Below are 17046 nucleotides of genomic sequence, written 5' to 3' on the forward strand. Positions count from 1 at the left end.
CCTGAATACAGACCAGCGCCCAAAGTCAAGGTCGAGAAGCCAGCCAAGAGGCACCAGAAGACCGACAGTGACGCGTGGACGCCAGTGCAAGTCGCGCAGCTCAAGCAAGCCATCCAAATGCTTCCGGCGAGCACGCCCGAGTACTGGGCCAAGGTACATGTCTATGCTGGCGTCGTGTCGTGACCCGTGGTAGATTGCTCGCGCCGTCGAAGGCAAGACGGGCGACGAGTGCCAGCGCAAGCAGTTTGAAGCGCTGGGGTCTGCCAAGAAGCCGAAAGCACCCGCTGCGACCGGGCGGCTCCAGGAAAAGCTCTCGCGCGCCGGCACGATCAAGCGCAAGATCCAAGTGCGTCAGTTTGTCCACGATGTACAACGACCAGCATACCAGTCGTCAGTTTTCAAAATGACGTAGTTGGAGCAAAAGACGGCCGACGACGTGTACACGCCGCGCAAGCACGTGCCGGCGACGGACCTCGATGCGCTCGCGTCACCGCAGTCCAACAAGAAGGTCAAGCGCACGTACGCGGCGGCGTCAAGCGTCGGCAGTAGCGACGACGACGACGCCGACGACGACACGCTATTTTCTCCCATCACGTTTGGGAAGCGCAACGAAGTCGACTCGTACATCAACCAGCTGACCAAACAAGCTCGGAAGCCGGTGACACGAAAGGCGGCGCCAAGTCGACCGACCGAAGACAGCCGGGTACGCCAGTCTATCAATGTATCGAGAAGAAGGCAAGCATTTGCGTAGACGTCGATGGCGATGGAGGCCAAGGTCGGTGCTCACTCGCTCGTGGGCACGATGACCCCGAACGGCACAACGCGCCTCCGCCTCTCGCGCGACAGTGACTTTAGCGACTCGGTGGATATCTCGTACGACCTCGACCACGCCGACGACTCGTCCGACGACGACGACGAAGCCAGCGACTTTGCCGACGACAACTAATCATTTGTACAAGTTGTCCTATTGTTGTTGTTGCGAGCCTCAACCAACGATCAGAGAAGAAGAGTTGGAAGTGTATATTTAGGAATTGATGACGACCGATGTGGTGTGGCGCGGCCGGCAGTCGTTGCCGACGCTGACGCCGACGCACGAACTCGTGGCGACACGTGACCATGACGTGGTCGTCCGAGAGGTCGCGACGCCATCGTACCGCCTGGAGTTCTCGGTCACAAGCTGCGACGTCGTGCGGTCGCTCTCGACGGCCGAGATGGCGGGCGCCGTCCAACGCTACCGCACGCATCCGCATGAAGCGACATCGTCCGCCGCCGACCGCGCAATGCAGCGCTGGATCACACAGCACAAGACGCCGCCACGCGACGACCTCATCCGTTGGCTCCTCGCGCGCATGGTCCTGCTGCAGAGCGCGCCGCCGACGCTCGTTTTGCTTTGCGAAGTCGGGCTCTCCAAGGCGCCCGTCACGCGCAAAAAATCGCTGCCGTTGACGCCCCGCACGATCGCGAGTCCGTTTGTCGACGAAGACGAGCCGCTGCCACCCTTCTCGCCCACAAGCGGTGCGGCGCCCGAAGACAGCAGCGACGACGACGAAGCACCGCCGGCATTTGCGTACACTTGCTCGTATAGATCGTCGTGGCTTAATACATGTAGAGAACACGTGGCGCCCTTCGAACCCGCGGCCGTGCGGTCGCAGCGCAGCACCGTAGCATCGTCGCGCTGGGCCGACGACGCGTGGCGACTGGCGCTCGAGCTGCGCAAGTCCAAAGCCGACGTCGAGAAGGCCAAGGAGCTGCGCCGGCGGCAAGAGGTCGTCGCGACGGCGCGCAAGCAGTCGCTCTTGGTGTCGGCGTCGCGGCTGCGGACGTCGGCCAAGACGGACAAGCGCGACAAGCGGCTCGTCAAGGCCGCGACGCACAAGGCCATCGAGCACCACGAGGTGCAGTCCACCGCTCCTTCCTTTTCGCTCAAGCGTCGTAGATGACCGCGTACGTTGAGAACCAAACGCGGCGCGAGTACGTTCAGTACATGCGCGAGCACGAGCGCACGACGCGGCTGCTCCAGATCGGCCAGCGCCGCCACGGGCAAAAAGGCGCGATATTGCCGGTGGAATGTATCAGAGTATCAATGTATCATCTATGTAGGTCCCGACTTGGGCCCGGGCCCGCTGCCGACCGACGTGTACGCAGTGGCACGTGACGACGACGACGAGGCAGAGCCGTTTGTGTACGACATTCATGGCCGCCGCCACGCAGTGACGAGTGCCGACGAGGTCCGCGCCAAGAGCGCCTTTGACGCTGCGATGCGAAAAGTGCAGCGGATCGCCGCCAAAGCGGGGCGCCACCTCGTTGCGTTCTTCCGCCAGCACGATCGGGATCGTAGCGGCACGCTCAACTGGACCGAGTTTGCATCCGCGCTCCAGAGTCTGCACGTGCAGCTGAGCGCCGACCAAGTGCACGCGCTCTTCTCCTTCTTTGATACGAACGGCTCGAACGGCATCGACTATGGCGAGGTCCGACTCGTATGCAAGCAATGCGCTGATGCTCTGTAGCTGCTCTGGAGCTTCTTCAACCGCCGAGCGTTCGTGAAGAAGTGGCACATGGCGACCGAGAGCCTCTCACCCGCGGAGCTCCACGCTCGCTTTTACGCCGCGGACCGGGTGCACCGGGGCGCGCTCTCGGCGCGGGACTTTTTCCTAGCGATGCAGCAGCTCGGGTTCCGCTTCTCAGACCTCGACGAGACGCTGCTGCTGCACAAATTTGACGCCAACGGCGACGGCTTTATCGACTTTGACGAGTTCCAGCGCGCATTTCACGCCAACCATAGTCCCCCAGCACCAGTGGCTCCAAAGCCGCAAGGGCCCACGACGTCGTCGCTCGAGTCGGAGCTGCAGGCGCTCGAGGAGCTCCAAGCCAAGCTACAACAGCTCCTGCAGCAAGTCTAGCGCCATTCGACTTGGTTTCATAGTATCAAATTATCGATTTACCAAGAAATCATCTGCATTTATGGCGGCACCGGCACGTGCTGGAGGGTGTTCAACGGCCACCGCGGCGCGTACTTGGTCCCGGCCGCGTCATCGCGAACGCCGCGGAGGTACCGCTCCATGCCGGCCCACGCAATCATAACACCATTGTCCGTGCAGTAGCTAGGCACCAAGACGGTTGTGTTCTAGCTTTCAAATTGGGCGACGTACCGCGGCGGCGGGTACACCGCGCAAAGACCTATGCAAGTATACTCTGAGTCGAGTACTATGGCAGCAGCCGAGAGTACCGTGGGCACGTGCGAGGGTGTCCATCTCGCGTCGCAGCGTCGTGTTGGCGGCCACGCCCCCGCAAACCACCTAAACGCCAGTGAACGCCACTAGGCACTTGGCCGCTAGGGATACCAGGTGCTGCAGCGATGGGTGGGACTCGGTCGTGATCTCGCACGCAAGCTTCGTTCGGGTCACAAGGTGCGCGACTGCTGTGCGCTACAGTGCATGCCGCCTGAACAAATGTGACGTTTGCAATAGTTTCCCACTTGAAATGCGGCCGCGAGGTCGTGCTTGGTCGTTGGTGTCAGCGGTTGATGCTACCCCAGTGTGATGTCACGCTGGCCGTCAAGTAGCGACGTTGCTACCTCGGCAATGAGCCGCATCATGGCTGTCTTCAAGCCCGCAAACGAAAAATCGCAGTCCTAGCAGGTCTCAATCGCGTACTCTCGACCTGCGACGGTTCATACCTTGCGCTTCTTCTTCTTCATGGGCTCCGTGAGGCGAAAGACGCGGTCGTTTCCGAGACGCGCGGCGGCTTCGACGAGAGCGCCGCCGTGGAGCTTGGCATTCTCGCTCGGGAGCTCGAGCATGCGCGCGACCTTGTCAAAGGCCTCGCCGACCGAGTCGTCGACCGTGCTTCCAAGCACGTCGTAGCTGCCCACGTCCTATACACGATTCAATATGCCTCGGCGATAGAGTGGTGGGTGTACCTTGGCGAGAACCAGCGAGCAGTGGCCGCCCGACACGAGGAGCACAAGAAACGGAAAGCGAACGTCGTCCTAAGCATCAGAGGGAATCAACGACCTCCTTTTCGAACAAGCGCACGTTCAGAAGCCGGGGCACGAGCGCATGCGCCTACACGCGTGCATGAGCGACGTCATTCCGTCAGCGATGCACCTCCAAGTGGTTGATGGCCAAAAAGTCCAAGTTGTGCCGAGCGACGAGGTCCTTGGCTGCCGAGAGTCCGACGTTGAGGCACGGCGCGAGACCTGGGCCGGACGTCACTGCCACTGCGTCCAAAGCACCAAAGCCATCAAGGCCGCTACAATGAGATGAACATGTTGAAGCGACGCTCGCTCGGACCTTTGCTCGATGGCGGCCTGCAGCACGAGTGGAAGGTTCTCTTCGTGCGACCGCGCGGCGAGCGCAGGCACAATACCTACAGCGATCGATGAGCAAGCGGCAGGGCGACAGGTACGCGAGTCTGCCTTTCCACGTTTCCAGCAGCGCCCATTGCGACGAGACGACTTCGCTGAGGATCGTGCCGTTCGAGTCGATGATGGCGACGGCCGTGTCGTCGCAGCTGCAGACAAGTTGTCCATTCACCCATCGTTGCGTCAGGATGACATACCTCGTCTCGATGCCAAGCACGTACTTGGTGCGTGCCGCGGTCGCCAACTGGCGCGCGGCCAGCAATCGGGTGGTTCGTTTCAACATCAGCTCTGCCATCATCATTCTGGATATGCATTCTCAGCAGGTCCTCCCACAGTTTATATCTAATAAAGAGCAATAGGTAACGTGCTTGAATGGAACAGACAGTTTGAAGCAGGTGTTGTGTGTGGATCTTTGCACATATTCTGGAACGTTCGACCTGCGATGCACAGTATTGTCGACGGAACCACGACCATTTACACCACAGCGCGCCGTCCTTAGCAATGACCTTATAAAGAGAGCGCCGTTCACTGCGAGAAGCGCCGACAGTTGTCACTGCACCGCCTCCGACGTGCTAGTACGTGGCGCCGCGACGTGGCAGGAAGGAGTTTTCACGAGCAGCCACGCTCATTGGCTCGTGCGACTTGGCCCTATGGCGTGCAGTTGGACAATCCATCGCTCGGCTGGGACACGCCGTCGTGGCGGCTCATTCTTCAATTATTGCCCATGACGTCTACCGATGCTGTGGCGATTGCGAGCGTCCTGCGCGACTTTTACCTCTACACACTCGTCACCTCCTTCCAGAACGGCGTCGATTTGCGCGTCCGAGCAGCGTTCGCGTCCTGGCGGCGCGTGCAGCGACGCGTGCTCGATCTGTGGTGTCCGGATTTTGGCTGGCTCGCGCCAAGCGAGGGCGCCGCCGCGCCGCTTCGCATTGCGCACAACGCTCACTGCTCCATCGTCTGCTGCGACCCCAAGACCAAGGTCGAAGCCGTCCGTTCGGTCGCCTACGACATGCTGTGGCAGCCCAGCTACGTCTTGTACTGTGCGATCGCGGCCGGCGAGAAGGACCTTGTGCTGCGTCTTGGCCGCTGCCGCCCCGAGCTCTTTTCGCGACGAGCTATCAACGTCGCCGAGTTCTACGCACAGCGAGAGATTGCCGCGCTCGTAGCGCGCCACGTCAGAGTGTATCCGTAATCTATAACGATGACCGTTTTTTCATCAGGCAGTCGTGGCATGAAGCGGCCGCGCCCGGACGCAAGCATGACCGAGTTTGCGCGTGCGCACCCTGAAGTCGAGTACGCGCTGCAGCTGCACGCATCGCATCGTCGTACAACGAGAGACTAGATATGGAGCTGAGCGTCTCACGCCCGCACGTAGGCGCCAAGGCCAAGCTGCCATCGGCCAAGAGTACGTAGTACCCTGCGATACGTCGGCGGCTCGAATTCAGAGTGTAGAGACCGAGACCAACCAGGCCAATGAGCGTACTTTGCGCCTGGCCAACGACAGCGTCCACGTCTCGTTTCCCAAGGCCCCGCGCTTCCGTGGCCGGCTTCCGGACGCGATACCCCGTCCTGTCGGCAGCGCCAAGCGGCAACGCAGCCAGATCCACGCCGGCATCTATGTCCTTCGCAACACCCGCACGGGCCACGCCTTCTTTGGTGCGAGCGTGGACTTTCTTCAGTAAGATATGGACATCCAGTCTAGGCTCGACGTGGGATTTGGAGAACGCCAAGAGCCAAAACTACCAAGACCTTCTCGACGGCAAGCACGTCAACCGAGCCATGGTCCGCTCGATGCGCGCGTATGGCGACCGCGACATTGCCTTTCAGATCCTCCAGGTACTCCGTCGACCATCAGACGCGAGATGGACAGTGCACATTGCAGACTATCCCGACGGGGAAAGAGATCCAGTTCCGGGAGCTCGAAGACGCATTAAGCCAGCGACTGCAGTTTTACGTGGCGCGGGCGCAGCGCACGCACGCGCGGCGCCTCTTTCGCCGGTGGCAGCATGCGTATTGGAGTTACGCGCTGCCGGTTTGGAGCGCCTTTGTGAAAGCCCGGCAATCGACCGAGGCCATGGCGGCGGCCCTCGAGCTTCAGGTAGTTGCGTCACCTTTGTGAATCGGCGTCAAGTCAGCGTGTAGCGACTATGGCGCGGGCGGCGTGGGCGACGGGCCGCACACGCCCGTCGCCGGTTCGTCGCGGCGCGGCGACTGCAAGGCGTAGTGCGGGTCTTCCTCTCACGTCGAGTGCTCTTGCACCTGCGCCAAGACCGCGCGGCACGAACCCTCCAGCACACGGCCAAAGGCTTTGTCTACTGGGCAAAGTTCAAGCGCTATCGGCGGTCGACAGCAGCCGCCGCCACGCTGCAGCGCGTTTGGCGCGGCCACGCCGGTCGGCGGCGAGCGCACGCGGCGCGCTTGCACGAGAAGAAGACCTTGGCCGCGCACGTGTTGCAGCGGAGTCTGCGGCGATTTGCGGCCTCGTGCTTTTGGGCTGCCCGCCGTCTGCAGCAGCGCGAGACCGCGGCGGCTATCCAGCTGCAGCGACGGTGGCGCGGCGTCTATGGGCGTCGACGCGCCGCTTTCTATAGCGACAAGCGGGAGCAGGTGCGGCGACTGCATCGCGCGGCGGCCACGATCCAAACTGCGTACTACGCCTACCACATCAAGAAGTTCCAGTTTGCCGCGCGCTCGCTGCTGCAGCAAAAGCGCACCGCGCAAAGGCTCTCGGTCTACTGGCGCAACTTTGTCGCGCGCAAGTTTGGCTGGGCCGCGCTGCAGATCCACTTGGAGCACAAGACGGCGACGCACCTCCAGCGCTGGCTCGTATCCGCGTCGAACCGGCGCCGCATTCGCCGCGGCTGCCTGCATTGCAAGCTTACGCGTCGCGCGATTGTCCTGCAGCGCTATGCACGCGGGTACATCGCCCGCCACGTGCTTCTTCCGGCCGCCAAGCGCCGCGTGGCGCTCACACACGCGGCCAATTACATTGGGCGGTGGTACCGCAGTCTCAAGTGGGCGCGGCTCGTCACGTTTGTGTTTCGAACGCGCGCGGCAACGACGATTCAAGCAACGTTCCGGTCGTTCTGCGTCTATCGGCGCTTCCAGGCGAGCAAGGTCGAGTGGCGCGAAACCCGGGCGGCGGTCAAAATTCAATGTCAGTTCCGCATCCACCGCGCCAAAGTCCACTTCCGCCAGCGCATATACGTGCTCCGCGCTGGCGCCTGCGCCGAGTGCCGGAACGTCCTCGCAAAGCTCTACTCGATTCCGCTCGGTCTCGAGCTCTGCGAGAGCTGCTACACCATGATCCTCGACGTCACGGACCTGGCGCGCGACGCCGATCTCCCGATACCCATCGAACTCTATCGGCACCAGCGCGCAATGGCGACCAGAATTGCTGCCGCGTACAAGGGCTACGCCGCGCGCCTCTTGCGCCGCTCGCTTGTCTGCGACATGTGCGCCACCCGAGCGGAAGCGCGCATCTGCCTCGAGTGTCCGCGCACGGCGTGTCACTCGTGCATGGCGACCGTTCACGCACTGCCCTACAATGCACAGCATGTTGGCTGGCGCTTTGCGGACCATGCGCGGCGCACGGCCGCGGCCACGGCGCTCCAAGCACGGTCAGTACTGCGGAATTAGGGTTGTGTTAATAGTAGGGGTAGGGCTCGTTGTTTTCTGCAGCGAGGCACGTTGCAAGCCCGCCGCGACGCCAAGCGCTCCGCGGCTGCCACGATACTGCAAGGGTGGTGGCGCGCACGTTACTCGCGCCACCTCGCACGGCTTTTGCAGGCAAAGAAGGTGGCCCACGACGCCTTGCGCACCGCCGCGGCAAGGACCCTCCAGCGCGTCTACCGGGGCATGCACGGGCGCCGACGAGTGGCTCGTCGGCGCCAGCACATTGCCGATCAGGCCCGCTTTGACGAGGCTGTCATCACCGTGCAAGCCCACATGCGCGGGGCCTTGGCGCGACGCTGCGTCAACGCCGAACGTGCCCAGCGTCAAGTGGTGCAGCACCTTGATGTCCTATACCTCGTCTTACATCACGACGCCTAGATACGGCAAGCAGGCGCGGCCTTGGCGATTCAGTGCGCCTTCCGTCAACACGTGGCCCGACTGCAGTGTAGCCAGGTACGCCTCTTCTGCATTCGAGTGAGGCTCAGTATACGCGATAGCGGCGCCGGTTCCTGGCGGCGCGGCGCATCCAGAGCATGGTGCGCGTCTACTTGGCCAAAGGCGTTCTTCTTGCGTTGCAGCTCGAGTACGAGCGCAACGTGCAATTAGCGATAGAGCACGTCAAGCACCGACGGATGGTGCGCCGCGTCACGCGGATCCAAGCCTTGTACCGCCAGCGCCGGGACTTTCGCCGCGCCGTGGCCGCTCGCCTGGGTAGAGCCCGCGACGCCCGGTGCCACTGGGAGCGCGTGTGCCAGTTTGTCGAAACGCGCAATGCACGCCTCCTCCAACGCGCATACCGGCGTCGCTACGCGCTCTTAAGCCGCATGGCGACACGACTACAAGGCCTTGTCCGACGGCACTTTGCCCGACGGGACGCAGCGATTCTTGACGCCAAGACCCAGTCGTTGCGGCGTGAGACGGCGGCGATCACGCTGCAGTGCTTTGGCCGAAGCATCATGGCGAATCGCACAGTTGCAGCGCTGCGCTTGGCAGCAGCAGCACGAGCTCAAGACGAGTGGGTCGAATGCGTCGATGAAACCAGCGGGTACACGTACTACTACAACACGGTGACCGCCGAGACGCGCTGGGACTGCCCGACCGAGATGCCACTTCTGACGGACAGCAACAACGACAGCGCGCCTGTAGAGAAGGTCGGAACAGGGAGCAAGGGCGATGGCGATCCAGCGACGGGCGACTGGGTCGAGTGCTGGGACGAGACGCACAGTGCCTTCTACTACGTCCACTCGGTGACGGGCGAGACGTCGTGGGAAGCGCCGGCGACGTCCGAGACGGCGTACGACTGGTACTATGACGAGAACGGACAAGTTGTCTACTACACGCCCGCCACCGACGACAACCAAACGACTGCACACTAAGAAGCGCACTTGTTGAGATCTTATAGCGTGTTGAACGGGGTGGATCTTGAAGTGCGGGCGCCTACACCTACTCAGACAGAGAGGGTGGGTCAAGAGACCATATGCAGTGGTGGCGTGTACCTGCGACGAGTAGCGCGCCGCTTGCTGCGCTTGGGCCTGTGCCGCCAACGAGGACGCATAGTTGCGCTGGTGCATCTGCGTTTGGCGCGCAGCGTCCGCGCGGGCTTGAGCCTGCGCCATGTTCTGGCGCACTTCGACTTCTTCGCGCTGGCGCTGCTCGAGTTGCGCCGGCGTCAACGTCACCCCAAACTTGGAGCCGCAGCTCGGGCAAAACTTGGCGTTCGGCTTGCACTGAAAGCTGCAGCTCGGGCACGCGCTCGGGGCTGCCGCCACGGCCACCGGAGCTGGCGCCGGCGCCATCGCCGAGACCGGCGTCCCGCACTTGTTGCAAAACTTGGACGTGGGACCGAGCGGCGCAAAGCAACCGGTGCACGCCGTCGGTGCCATTGGGAGTGCAACCGGCGCCGGGATCGGTGCCGGTGCCGGGGCGGCGGCCGTCTTGGTTCCGCATTTCGGGCAGAACTTGGCCCCGGGCTTGAGCGAGAAGCTGCACGCCGCACAGTTGCCGCCGACTAGCGACGTGGAGCTGCCGCCAAAGCTCGAAGCAGCGGCGAGTGGCGGCGGCGACGCTTTGGCCGAGTCGACGCGCTTGAAGCCGCACTTGGGGCAAAACTTCTGCGCTGGTTTGCAGGGCGCGTGGCACTGCTCGCACGACGCCTCGGTGGTGCTCACGTGCAAGTTGGACATGCTCGCTTGGAGCATCGACGTCTGCTTCTGGAGGCGCGCCGTCTCGGCTTGAAGTGCCTGGGCGCGCATCTGCTCGGCGCGGAGCCGGGCTTCGTCGGCCTTGCGTTCGGCCTCTTCCCGCTGCAAGCGCGCTTCCATGGCCGCGCGCATGTTCTCTTCGCGACGCTTCTCTTCTTCGCGGAGCCGGCGGGACTCTTCGCGCTCGAGGAGACGCTGCTGGCGCAATCGCTCCTGCTCCTTGAGGGCTTCGGCCGCGGCCATGGCCTTTTGACGCAGCGCTTCGGCGGCGGCCTTGGCGTGCATCGCCTTGGCCTCGGCGGCTTCCCGCGTCGCACGCGCCCGTTCGGCCTCGGCGATGTGCGTCGCACGCATGCGGTCCATCTCCATCTGGCGCTGGGCTTCGAGCAGTCGCAGGTTCTCTTCTTCGCGACGGCGGTTCTGTTCTTCCAAGAGACGCGTGGCGGCCGTAGCGTCTTCGCGCATCTACGGGGACCGTCAATTGTCATGTAAGCGGGCGATCGTACCTTGACGGCGCGCTGGCGGGCTTCCTCGGCGTGGCGCTCGGCTTCGGTGCGCTTAGCGTGGGCCTCACGCTGCCGGGTTTCAATCTCCATGCGGTGCGCAGTTTCCTGGGACTGCCGGCGCTCTTCGTCCGCACGGTGCGCCTCTTCGAGGCGAAAGCGCTCCGTCTCCTCAAAGAGCTTGGCGGCCTTGGCCGCATCTTGCTTGGCAGCTTCCGCCATCTCGCGGGCGGCGACCGCTTTCCGCTCGGCCTCGGCACGCTGGCTGCTGATGCCCGAGACGGGCGCGGACGCAGCACCAAAGAGGCCGCTGTCCGTGCCACACGGCGCGCCGCACTCGGGGCAGAACTTGCCGCCTTCGTCGCGCGCGCCACACTCGCCGCAGAACCCCATGCTGCGTCGACGGCTGTGAGAACAAAAATGGCTCCAATCTTCGTCAACGGACCAGCCTGTCACATACTAAAGCCAAGTCAACAATGTGGGCCAGGGCGCCGACCAAAGACACGACCGCTCGCGCTGTCGCCCATCTCTCGAGCCTCTCAACTCCATGTTCCTCCGACATGCCATGGACGCGGACGCATGCATTGCTCGGCGCCTCGTTCTTTGCATATCCAACCTCGATCTTTCGACCCCGAGCGCTGGCCTGCTGCGCGAGTGCGATAGGACGCAGGCGCCGACTGCGCTTGGCTGGCCGATGGATTGATACTTAGTTGGTACTTGATACTTGCGGCTACTTGGATCGGTCGCGGCCGCGGGAGAGGGCCGCGGGCTCGCGTGGCGAGCTTCGACCACACAGCCGGTGGCGTCCGGATACGTCCGGATAATCACGGGACGGTGCGTTTGGGTATTTTTGGTTGGGAAGGGGGTCGACGCGATGAGCGCGTGGTCCTTTGACGAGGTCAGCAGCGTCTCCAAGAAGCTCCATGCGACGCTGCAGCAAGACGGCTGGCGCGACGACGTCAAGAACACGAAGGAGCTCCTGGGCATGCTCTCGAATCTGCAGTCGTATCGCCCGGACCACGAGTCGCTGGCCAAGACGAAGCTCGGCGTGGCCGTCAACAAGCTGCGCAAGCATACCGACAAGTGCGTGAGCGGGTACGCTGGCGTTTTGACCAACCGCTGGAAAGAGGCCTTGGACGTCAAGCCATCGGCGCCATCCAAGCCACGCGCGGCCAATGTACGCTTTGACGATCCTACGATTGAGGCTCATGGAGATGTAGGAGCTGGCCGACTCGACCAAAGCCATGGACGCAGACCAGAAGGAGATGGCACGGAACCGCCTCGCCAACTCGTATGCAAAGGAAAAGGCCAAGCGCGATGCGCGCACGAGCATCTACCTCGACCAGCCCGTGACCAAGACGAAGCGCGGGAAGGCGCCAAAGCCGACATCGATCATCACACGCTTCACTACGCCCCAGCGCGCCCAGGCCAAGATCGTGCGGTCCATGGCGCCCACAAGCAGCAGCGCGCGCTCGACAGCATCGAGCACGCTGAGCCGGTCGACAATGGCGTCCCGCCCGTCGTCGGCACCCACATCGCGGGCCCTTCCGCGCACGGCCCTCGCGTCCAAAAACATGTAGTGCATCCAAGTCCTCTCTCTACGATGGCTCACATGAAGTGGTAGGACGGACGAAGAGCGCCACCAGATGCGGCAGCAGCGGCTACGCGCCATCGCAGAGGAGAAGGCGCGGCAGATGGGCAAGGCCGTGCCTCCCGCGCTCCGCGACGCCAACGCCCGAGAGCGACCGCGCGACAGCGGTAGCAAAGAAAAGGCGCCGTACGTTGATGCTCGCAAGATGTACACGCGGCTGCCCGAGCCGTCGTCAAACAAGCAGCCCGCCGCTGGCAGCAGCAAGCCGGCAGCGGGCCGCCCTTTGCCGCCCAAGAACCGGCCGAACGCCCCCGAGATGACGAAAGAGCAAGCCGACCGCAAGGCGTTTCTCGACAAGATGTACCCGCGCGTGGCGTCGACGGCGCCCGAGAACCCGCTCAAGCGCAAGCGCGAGACGGACCCGGCGTCGTCGGCCCGCGACACGAAGCAGCCGTGGACCGAAGGCGAGCGCGAAGTCGTGCACTGGCTCAAGGGCATGACCGACGACATGAGCCAGTACAGCCAAGCGTTCTTCGACAACGGGTTCGACTCGATGAAGGCGATTGCGATGCTGACCGAAGACGACCTCGCGTCCATGGTCCCGAAGAAGGGCCACTGCCGCCTCATCGCGCTGGCGCTCGAGAGCCTCCAGCGCAAGAGCAAGAAGCGCGTCGAGACCAAGAAGCGCCCGAAGCGCGCGTATGAAGAAGACGACGACATGTACGAGAGCGACGACGGCTTTGTCGTGAGCGACGAAGAGGAAGACGTGTACGTGCCAGGGGCCATCACGAGCCTCATGCGCAAGGGCCGCCGACCGCGCAAGTACTCGCTCGACGACGGCGCCGACTCGTCCGATATGGAGGCCACGTTTGATGACATTGAGCGCGAAGAGGCGCGCAGCCGGCGCTACGGCGACTACGAAGACGAGATCGAGGACCGGCGCAACCGACTCCACAAGCAGAAGAAGGACAAGAAGAAGAAACGGTCCACGAGTCCCTAACACGATGCGCCTCTGATCTCCACCTCCATGTGCTTTTATGTCTTCTGTGCTGACCTGATGATCAACCCGACCCCTGGCAGTGGCAAAGGGTTAGGTTTCTTGAGGACACACACATATTTGGTCTAATTTGCACAACTTATTGCTGCCGCAGGTTGGTGTCCTCTTGGTAGCTAAAGTCGTCAAAGTGCGCAAGCGCCTTCCCGTCCTTGGCGATCGGCGAGTCGATGGCTGCCATCTTCTGAAACATCTCGGGCACGTTCGAGACGTCGTCGATCGCGCTGACGTTGGGAAGAAAGACGGGTGAGAGCTCCTTCCGGAGCAGCGCGTCCCAATCGATGGGCGCAAAGAACGGATGCGCCATGATCTCCGTCCCGCCATTGGGGCCGCCCCCGAGGCGCTTGCTCGGGTCGCGCGTGAGTAGCCTACAGCGATAGCACTGTGGATATCAACGTAGGAGAAGGAACTACCTCGCAATGACAGAGCGCGCCGTGGCCGAAATGTAGGGCGGATACACGACCTCCGAATGCATGATGTTCTTGAACATGGTGCGGCGGTTCTTGTCGACGAAGGGCGTGCGACCCGTGAGCATCTCAAAGAGCAGGATGCCGTAGCTCCACCAGTCGACGACCTTGCCGTACGCTTGATGCCGAAGGAGCTCGGGCGCCATGTACTCGGCCGTGCCGCAAATGGTCTTCATGCCCACTAGCATCCACCGTCATGTGAGATCCGATGGTGAAGCATATAGGTACGCTGCGCTTGGGACTGCCGAATCGCGCCGTCCACCGACTGGCCTTCCTTGGAGAGACCAAAGTCCGTGAGCGCAATGTGGCCGTGGGCGTCCATGAGGATGTTTTCAAGCTTGAGGTCTCGGTACGCAATGTCTTTCGAGTGCAAGTGCATGATCGCCGTGAGGAGCTGCGCCATGTAGAGGCGCGTGCGGTCCTCCGAGAATTTCTTCGACTTGCGCAGATGGTAGTAGAGCGACCCGCCGGGGTAGTAGTCCATGATCAAGTACAGTTTCTCGGGGTTCTGGAACGCGTAGCGAAGGCGCACGACGTACGGGTGGTTGATCTCCTTGAGGATGTGCTGCTCCGCTTTTGTGTTTTCCACCTACATCCACGCTTGTACCAGTGCAGTGCGTCGACGCTTACTTGGTCGTTCTGGATGATATGCGCCTTCTTCAGAATCTTCATCGCGTAAATGGCGCCGCCGTTCTTCCCGGCCTTCTTGCGCACGAGCATGACCTAATGCATCGTCCGTAGTAATCACGAGAGAAGGGCGCTCGAGCGACCTACCTTGCCAAACGCGCCGCGGCCCACGACCTTCATCAAGTCAAAGTCGTCGATGCCGAGCGGCATGTCCTTTTCTTTTTCGCGGGCCACCATGCGCTCAATGTTGCGCGACGCTTCGTCGAGCGCGGCTTGGTCGTACACCATCTGCACGGGCGCGTGGCCGCCTTGGTGCGTGTACGGCAAGACGGCGTAGGGAGTCGGCACGTCGAGGCCGAGCGGGCTCGGGTGGCGCGTCGTCAGATGCGAGCTGGCCGTGCGCGCCGACCCCGTGTTGGTCCCTTGCTTGTGGATCATGATCTGGAGATTGCAACACGCCGTGCAGACGCGCTTGGCCTCGCTAAAGCCGGGGAGGAAGAGCCGGTCCGAGCAGCTCACGCAGACTGGTCGGAGACACATGCGGCAGTGGCGCCGGCGGTGCATGAGGAAGCTGCACTTGCAGAGGTAGCACTGGTTCTCAGCCGCGTTGGCGGGCTTCGTGTCGATGATCGGCGGGGCGCCACCAGACGGCGGGCGGGCGGCCGTGTTGCCGCGCTGGCCGCGAATGAACGAGTCGGTGCGCGCGACAAACGTATCATGGACCCACTCGAGTGTGAGTTCGAGCTCGCCGTTGCCGTGGCTACTGCTTGAGCGCTCGTCGCGAAGCGTGAACCACTTGCGCACTACGCGAATTCTGATAAGGACCTGTTTGTTTGTCGATATGCTACCGGGGCGGTTGAGGCCAATGTCGGTCATGCCCAGCGCAACATGGCCGAGCGACGTCGAGAGAGGAAACGTCTTGTCCTTGACGGTCACGACGACGGTCGTCGCCGCGTCGCTTACGGGGAACGAAAATGTTTGGTTCCACTCGGGGTCCATCGTCTTGCGGTGGTTGCCGACCGTCTCCTTCTTCTGGCCGACGCACGTGACGACTGCATACGGGTTGTTGTAGGGCTGGCCCGTGAGCCGCGCGCGGTTCACAGTTACGACGAGCTTGTTGGGGATCGTTGCCCGTAGCGCTAGCATCGCGTCGTCGAGGCCGTTCCCAATGAGCTACCCGAGGATCAAGCACGGTGCTACTTGAAGCAGTGTACCTGGAGGAACATAAAAGCCGACGCCTGCACTGACTGAATGACCGACGCGACCGAGTGGTCACCCGAGAAGCGCCCGATCGAAAGCGACGTGCACTTGTACTGGTTGGCATTCGAGACGACCTGGAACATGGGCTCGGACGACGGCTCAAAATGGATCGACCGCGTCTCGATGAGCGTCTCAAAGTCCGGCGGTTCGGACCGGTGGCGGCGCGCGGCTTGCGGCGCGTCAACGTACACGACGCCGCCAATGCGTCCCTACACCATGCTCATGCTCATGCTCCTCGATCATGGAGATGACGTACGTGGTGCTCGGGTCCGAGCTGCCGCAGAAATTGATTGAGGAGCAGTCCCGCGACGTCGAGGACGACAAAGTTGATTTGCCCGGCGGACGAGGGCGCAATGTACGTGTTCCAGACGTGCGCGACGTGGTCTTCGGGCGTCGCGCTATGGAGGATCTTGACCTTCTGGCCTTTGACGACGCCAAAGTTGGTGCTCGGGTTCATAATGACCACCGACTGGCCATTCTGTATGGCGGCGCGGGCGTACGGCAGCATCGACATTTGGTGCAGCGCCGACGTAAACGCGGACGACGATGGGCCGTTCGGTGGGCGCGGGATCGCCCAGAGCCCAGGCACGACGCCAGGCCCGCACTGGAGGAAGACGCACATGCGCGGGTTCGTGCTCCAGTCGGACGAGACAAAGATGGAGCTCCTCGCCTCGGCGCGCGCGCTCGGGATGAACTCCTCGGTGAAGTGCAGGTCGCCGCGGAGCCGCGCCTGGACCTGCCCGGCGACGTGGCGGATGTCGTTGGCGACCGCTTGCTGGCCTAGCACGCCCATGCATCCAAGTCTTCCTCATCGTCCAGCTCGTACCCGTGAAGCTGCTCGTCATGAGATAGGCAAGTGTTCCGGGCAGGTTCAGACTCTGGCATTACACATCTTGGTTTGAGTATACCACCCACGTATCCGGACATGTCCTATTTTCAGCTTCTCCGACCAGGACCGCGCTCGTCGTCCGCGTCCTCCACGCTCTTCCTCCATGCTCGTCCTCCATGCTCTTCCGCGACCTCTATGACGAGGTCCATGCAAGATCGCCGAGGACGACGACGCAGCGAGGAGCCTTGGCCCTCGCGCGCCTCTGCGAATGAGCCCAATGATCGCAGCATCGACCGGATCTACGCGAGCTGTCTTCGGATCGCGATCGAGGAACCGCGCTTCGTCATGTGCGGAGATGCATGTGGAAGCATCTGCATGCAGCGGAGCCTTCATGCACGGGATTGTCTACCTTGGTCCCCATCGTCCATGCAGCGTCGTCCTCTCGCACGGGGCTTCTTTGTCCGTATAAATTA

At 62.5% G+C, this 17046-nt stretch overlaps 8 protein-coding genes across 8 annotated transcripts in view; 5 read left to right on the forward strand and 3 right to left on the reverse strand.

The window, feature by feature from the left end:
- The window catches only part of SDRG_10127 (hypothetical protein), a gene marked incomplete at both ends in the record, with an annotated part of 4059 nt that extends 3113 nt beyond the window's left edge, over positions 1-946 (forward strand). Inside the window, 4 exons of the mRNA XM_008616101.1 lie at positions 12-153; positions 194-367; positions 413-703; positions 752-946. Of these exons, the coding sequence (XP_008614323.1) occupies positions 12-153; positions 194-367; positions 413-703; positions 752-946 (802 nt within the window). The remainder of the gene's footprint in view (positions 1-11; positions 154-193; positions 368-412; positions 704-751) is intronic.
- Positions 947-1034: 88 nt separating this feature from the next.
- Positions 1035-2970, forward strand: SDRG_10128 (hypothetical protein; the record flags this gene model as incomplete). The annotated part of the gene is made up of 5 exons (XM_008616102.1): positions 1035-1567; positions 1610-1895; positions 1937-2048; positions 2101-2468; positions 2508-2970. The coding sequence occupies 5 exons, from the start codon at positions 1035-1037 to the stop codon at positions 2898-2900; spliced, it is 1692 nt and encodes a 563-aa protein (XP_008614324.1). The 3' UTR covers positions 2901-2970.
- SDRG_10129 (hypothetical protein) lies at positions 2910-4655 on the reverse strand. The gene is made up of 13 exons (XM_008616103.1): positions 4561-4655; positions 4418-4512; positions 4293-4368; positions 4107-4251; positions 4035-4064; positions 3920-3988; positions 3677-3874; positions 3575-3631; positions 3476-3526; positions 3342-3425; positions 3227-3296; positions 3150-3177; positions 2910-3101 (listed from the first exon to the last, which is right to left on the reverse strand). Exons 1-13 carry the CDS (start codon positions 4644-4646, stop codon positions 2960-2962), a joined length of 1131 nt encoding a protein of 376 aa, XP_008614325.1. The 5' UTR covers positions 4647-4655; the 3' UTR covers positions 2910-2959.
- Positions 4656-5087: 432 nt separating this feature from the next.
- On the forward strand, positions 5088-5558 carry SDRG_10130 (hypothetical protein; the record flags this gene model as incomplete). The annotated part of the gene is made up of 1 exon (XM_008616104.1): positions 5088-5558. The coding sequence occupies one exon, from the start codon at positions 5088-5090 to the stop codon at positions 5556-5558; it is 471 nt and encodes a 156-aa protein (XP_008614326.1).
- Positions 5559-5597: 39 nt separating this feature from the next.
- SDRG_10131 (hypothetical protein) lies at positions 5598-9417 on the forward strand (the record flags this gene model as incomplete). Its single annotated transcript, XM_008616105.1, has 9 exons — positions 5598-5691; positions 5742-5771; positions 5819-6022; positions 6069-6202; positions 6249-6464; positions 6509-7986; positions 8029-8371; positions 8420-8494; positions 8539-9417. The coding sequence occupies 9 exons, from the start codon at positions 5598-5600 to the stop codon at positions 9415-9417; spliced, it is 3453 nt and encodes a 1150-aa protein (XP_008614327.1).
- A 61-nt stretch (positions 9418-9478) lies between these two features.
- Positions 9479-11138, reverse strand: SDRG_10132 (hypothetical protein; the record flags this gene model as incomplete). Its single annotated transcript, XM_008616106.1, has 3 exons — positions 9479-9484; positions 9538-10707; positions 10749-11138. 3 exons carry the CDS (start codon positions 11136-11138, stop codon positions 9479-9481), a joined length of 1566 nt encoding a protein of 521 aa, XP_008614328.1.
- Positions 11139-11542: 404 nt separating this feature from the next.
- SDRG_10133 (hypothetical protein) lies at positions 11543-13486 on the forward strand. The gene is made up of 3 exons (XM_008616107.1): positions 11543-11922; positions 11966-12321; positions 12370-13486. The coding sequence occupies exons 1-3, from the start codon at positions 11620-11622 to the stop codon at positions 13334-13336; spliced, it is 1626 nt and encodes a 541-aa protein (XP_008614329.1). The 5' UTR covers positions 11543-11619; the 3' UTR covers positions 13337-13486.
- SDRG_10134 (AGC/AKT protein kinase) lies at positions 13413-16627 on the reverse strand. The gene is made up of 9 exons (XM_008616108.1): positions 16571-16627; positions 16001-16524; positions 15699-15953; positions 15333-15657; positions 14632-15287; positions 14488-14580; positions 14086-14446; positions 13804-14038; positions 13413-13758 (listed from the first exon to the last, which is right to left on the reverse strand). The coding sequence occupies exons 1-9, from the start codon at positions 16587-16589 to the stop codon at positions 13473-13475; spliced, it is 2754 nt and encodes a 917-aa protein (XP_008614330.1). The 5' UTR covers positions 16590-16627; the 3' UTR covers positions 13413-13472.
- Positions 16628-17046: the final 419 nt, after the last annotated feature.

The sequence above is a fragment of the Saprolegnia diclina genome, assembly GCF_000281045.1.
Source record: "Saprolegnia diclina VS20 unplaced genomic scaffold supercont1.33, whole genome shotgun sequence".
Taxonomy (NCBI): Eukaryota; Oomycota; class Saprolegniomycetes; order Saprolegniales; family Saprolegniaceae; genus Saprolegnia; species Saprolegnia diclina.

What these genes read in the sequence shown, in the direction of transcription:
- SDRG_10129 (XM_008616103.1), bottom strand. Translation starts at nt 4,646, where the DNA reads ATGTTGAAACGAACCACCCGATTGCTGGCCGCGCGCCAGTTGGCGACC. An exon ending in TCGTGCCCCGGCTTCTGAAC is followed by an intron (nt 3,989 to 4,034) that starts GTGCGCTTGTTC and finishes TCTGATGCTTAG; the next exon opens with GACGACGTTCGCTTTCCGTT. An exon ending in CACCCTCGCACGTGCCCACG is followed by an intron (nt 3,178 to 3,226) that starts GTACTCTCGGCT and finishes ATACTTGCATAG; the next exon opens with GTCTTTGCGCGGTGTACCCG.
- SDRG_10134 (XM_008616108.1), bottom strand. An exon ending in AGCTCGGACCCGAGCACCAC is followed by an intron (nt 15,954 to 16,000) that starts GTACGTCATCTC and finishes AGCATGGTGTAG; the next exon opens with GGACGCATTGGCGGCGTCGT. An exon ending in GCCGCGGCGCGTTTGGCAAG is followed by an intron (nt 14,581 to 14,631) that starts GTAGGTCGCTCG and finishes ACGATGCATTAG; the next exon opens with GTCATGCTCGTGCGCAAGAA.
- SDRG_10133 (XM_008616107.1), top strand. Translation starts at nt 11,620, where the DNA reads ATGAGCGCGTGGTCCTTTGACGAGGTCAGCAGCGTCTCCAAGAAGCTC. An exon ending in CCAAGCCACGCGCGGCCAAT is followed by an intron (nt 11,923 to 11,965) that starts GTACGCTTTGAC and finishes ATGGAGATGTAG; the next exon opens with GAGCTGGCCGACTCGACCAA. An exon ending in GCCCTCGCGTCCAAAAACAT is followed by an intron (nt 12,322 to 12,369) that starts GTAGTGCATCCA and finishes ATGAAGTGGTAG; the next exon opens with GACGGACGAAGAGCGCCACC.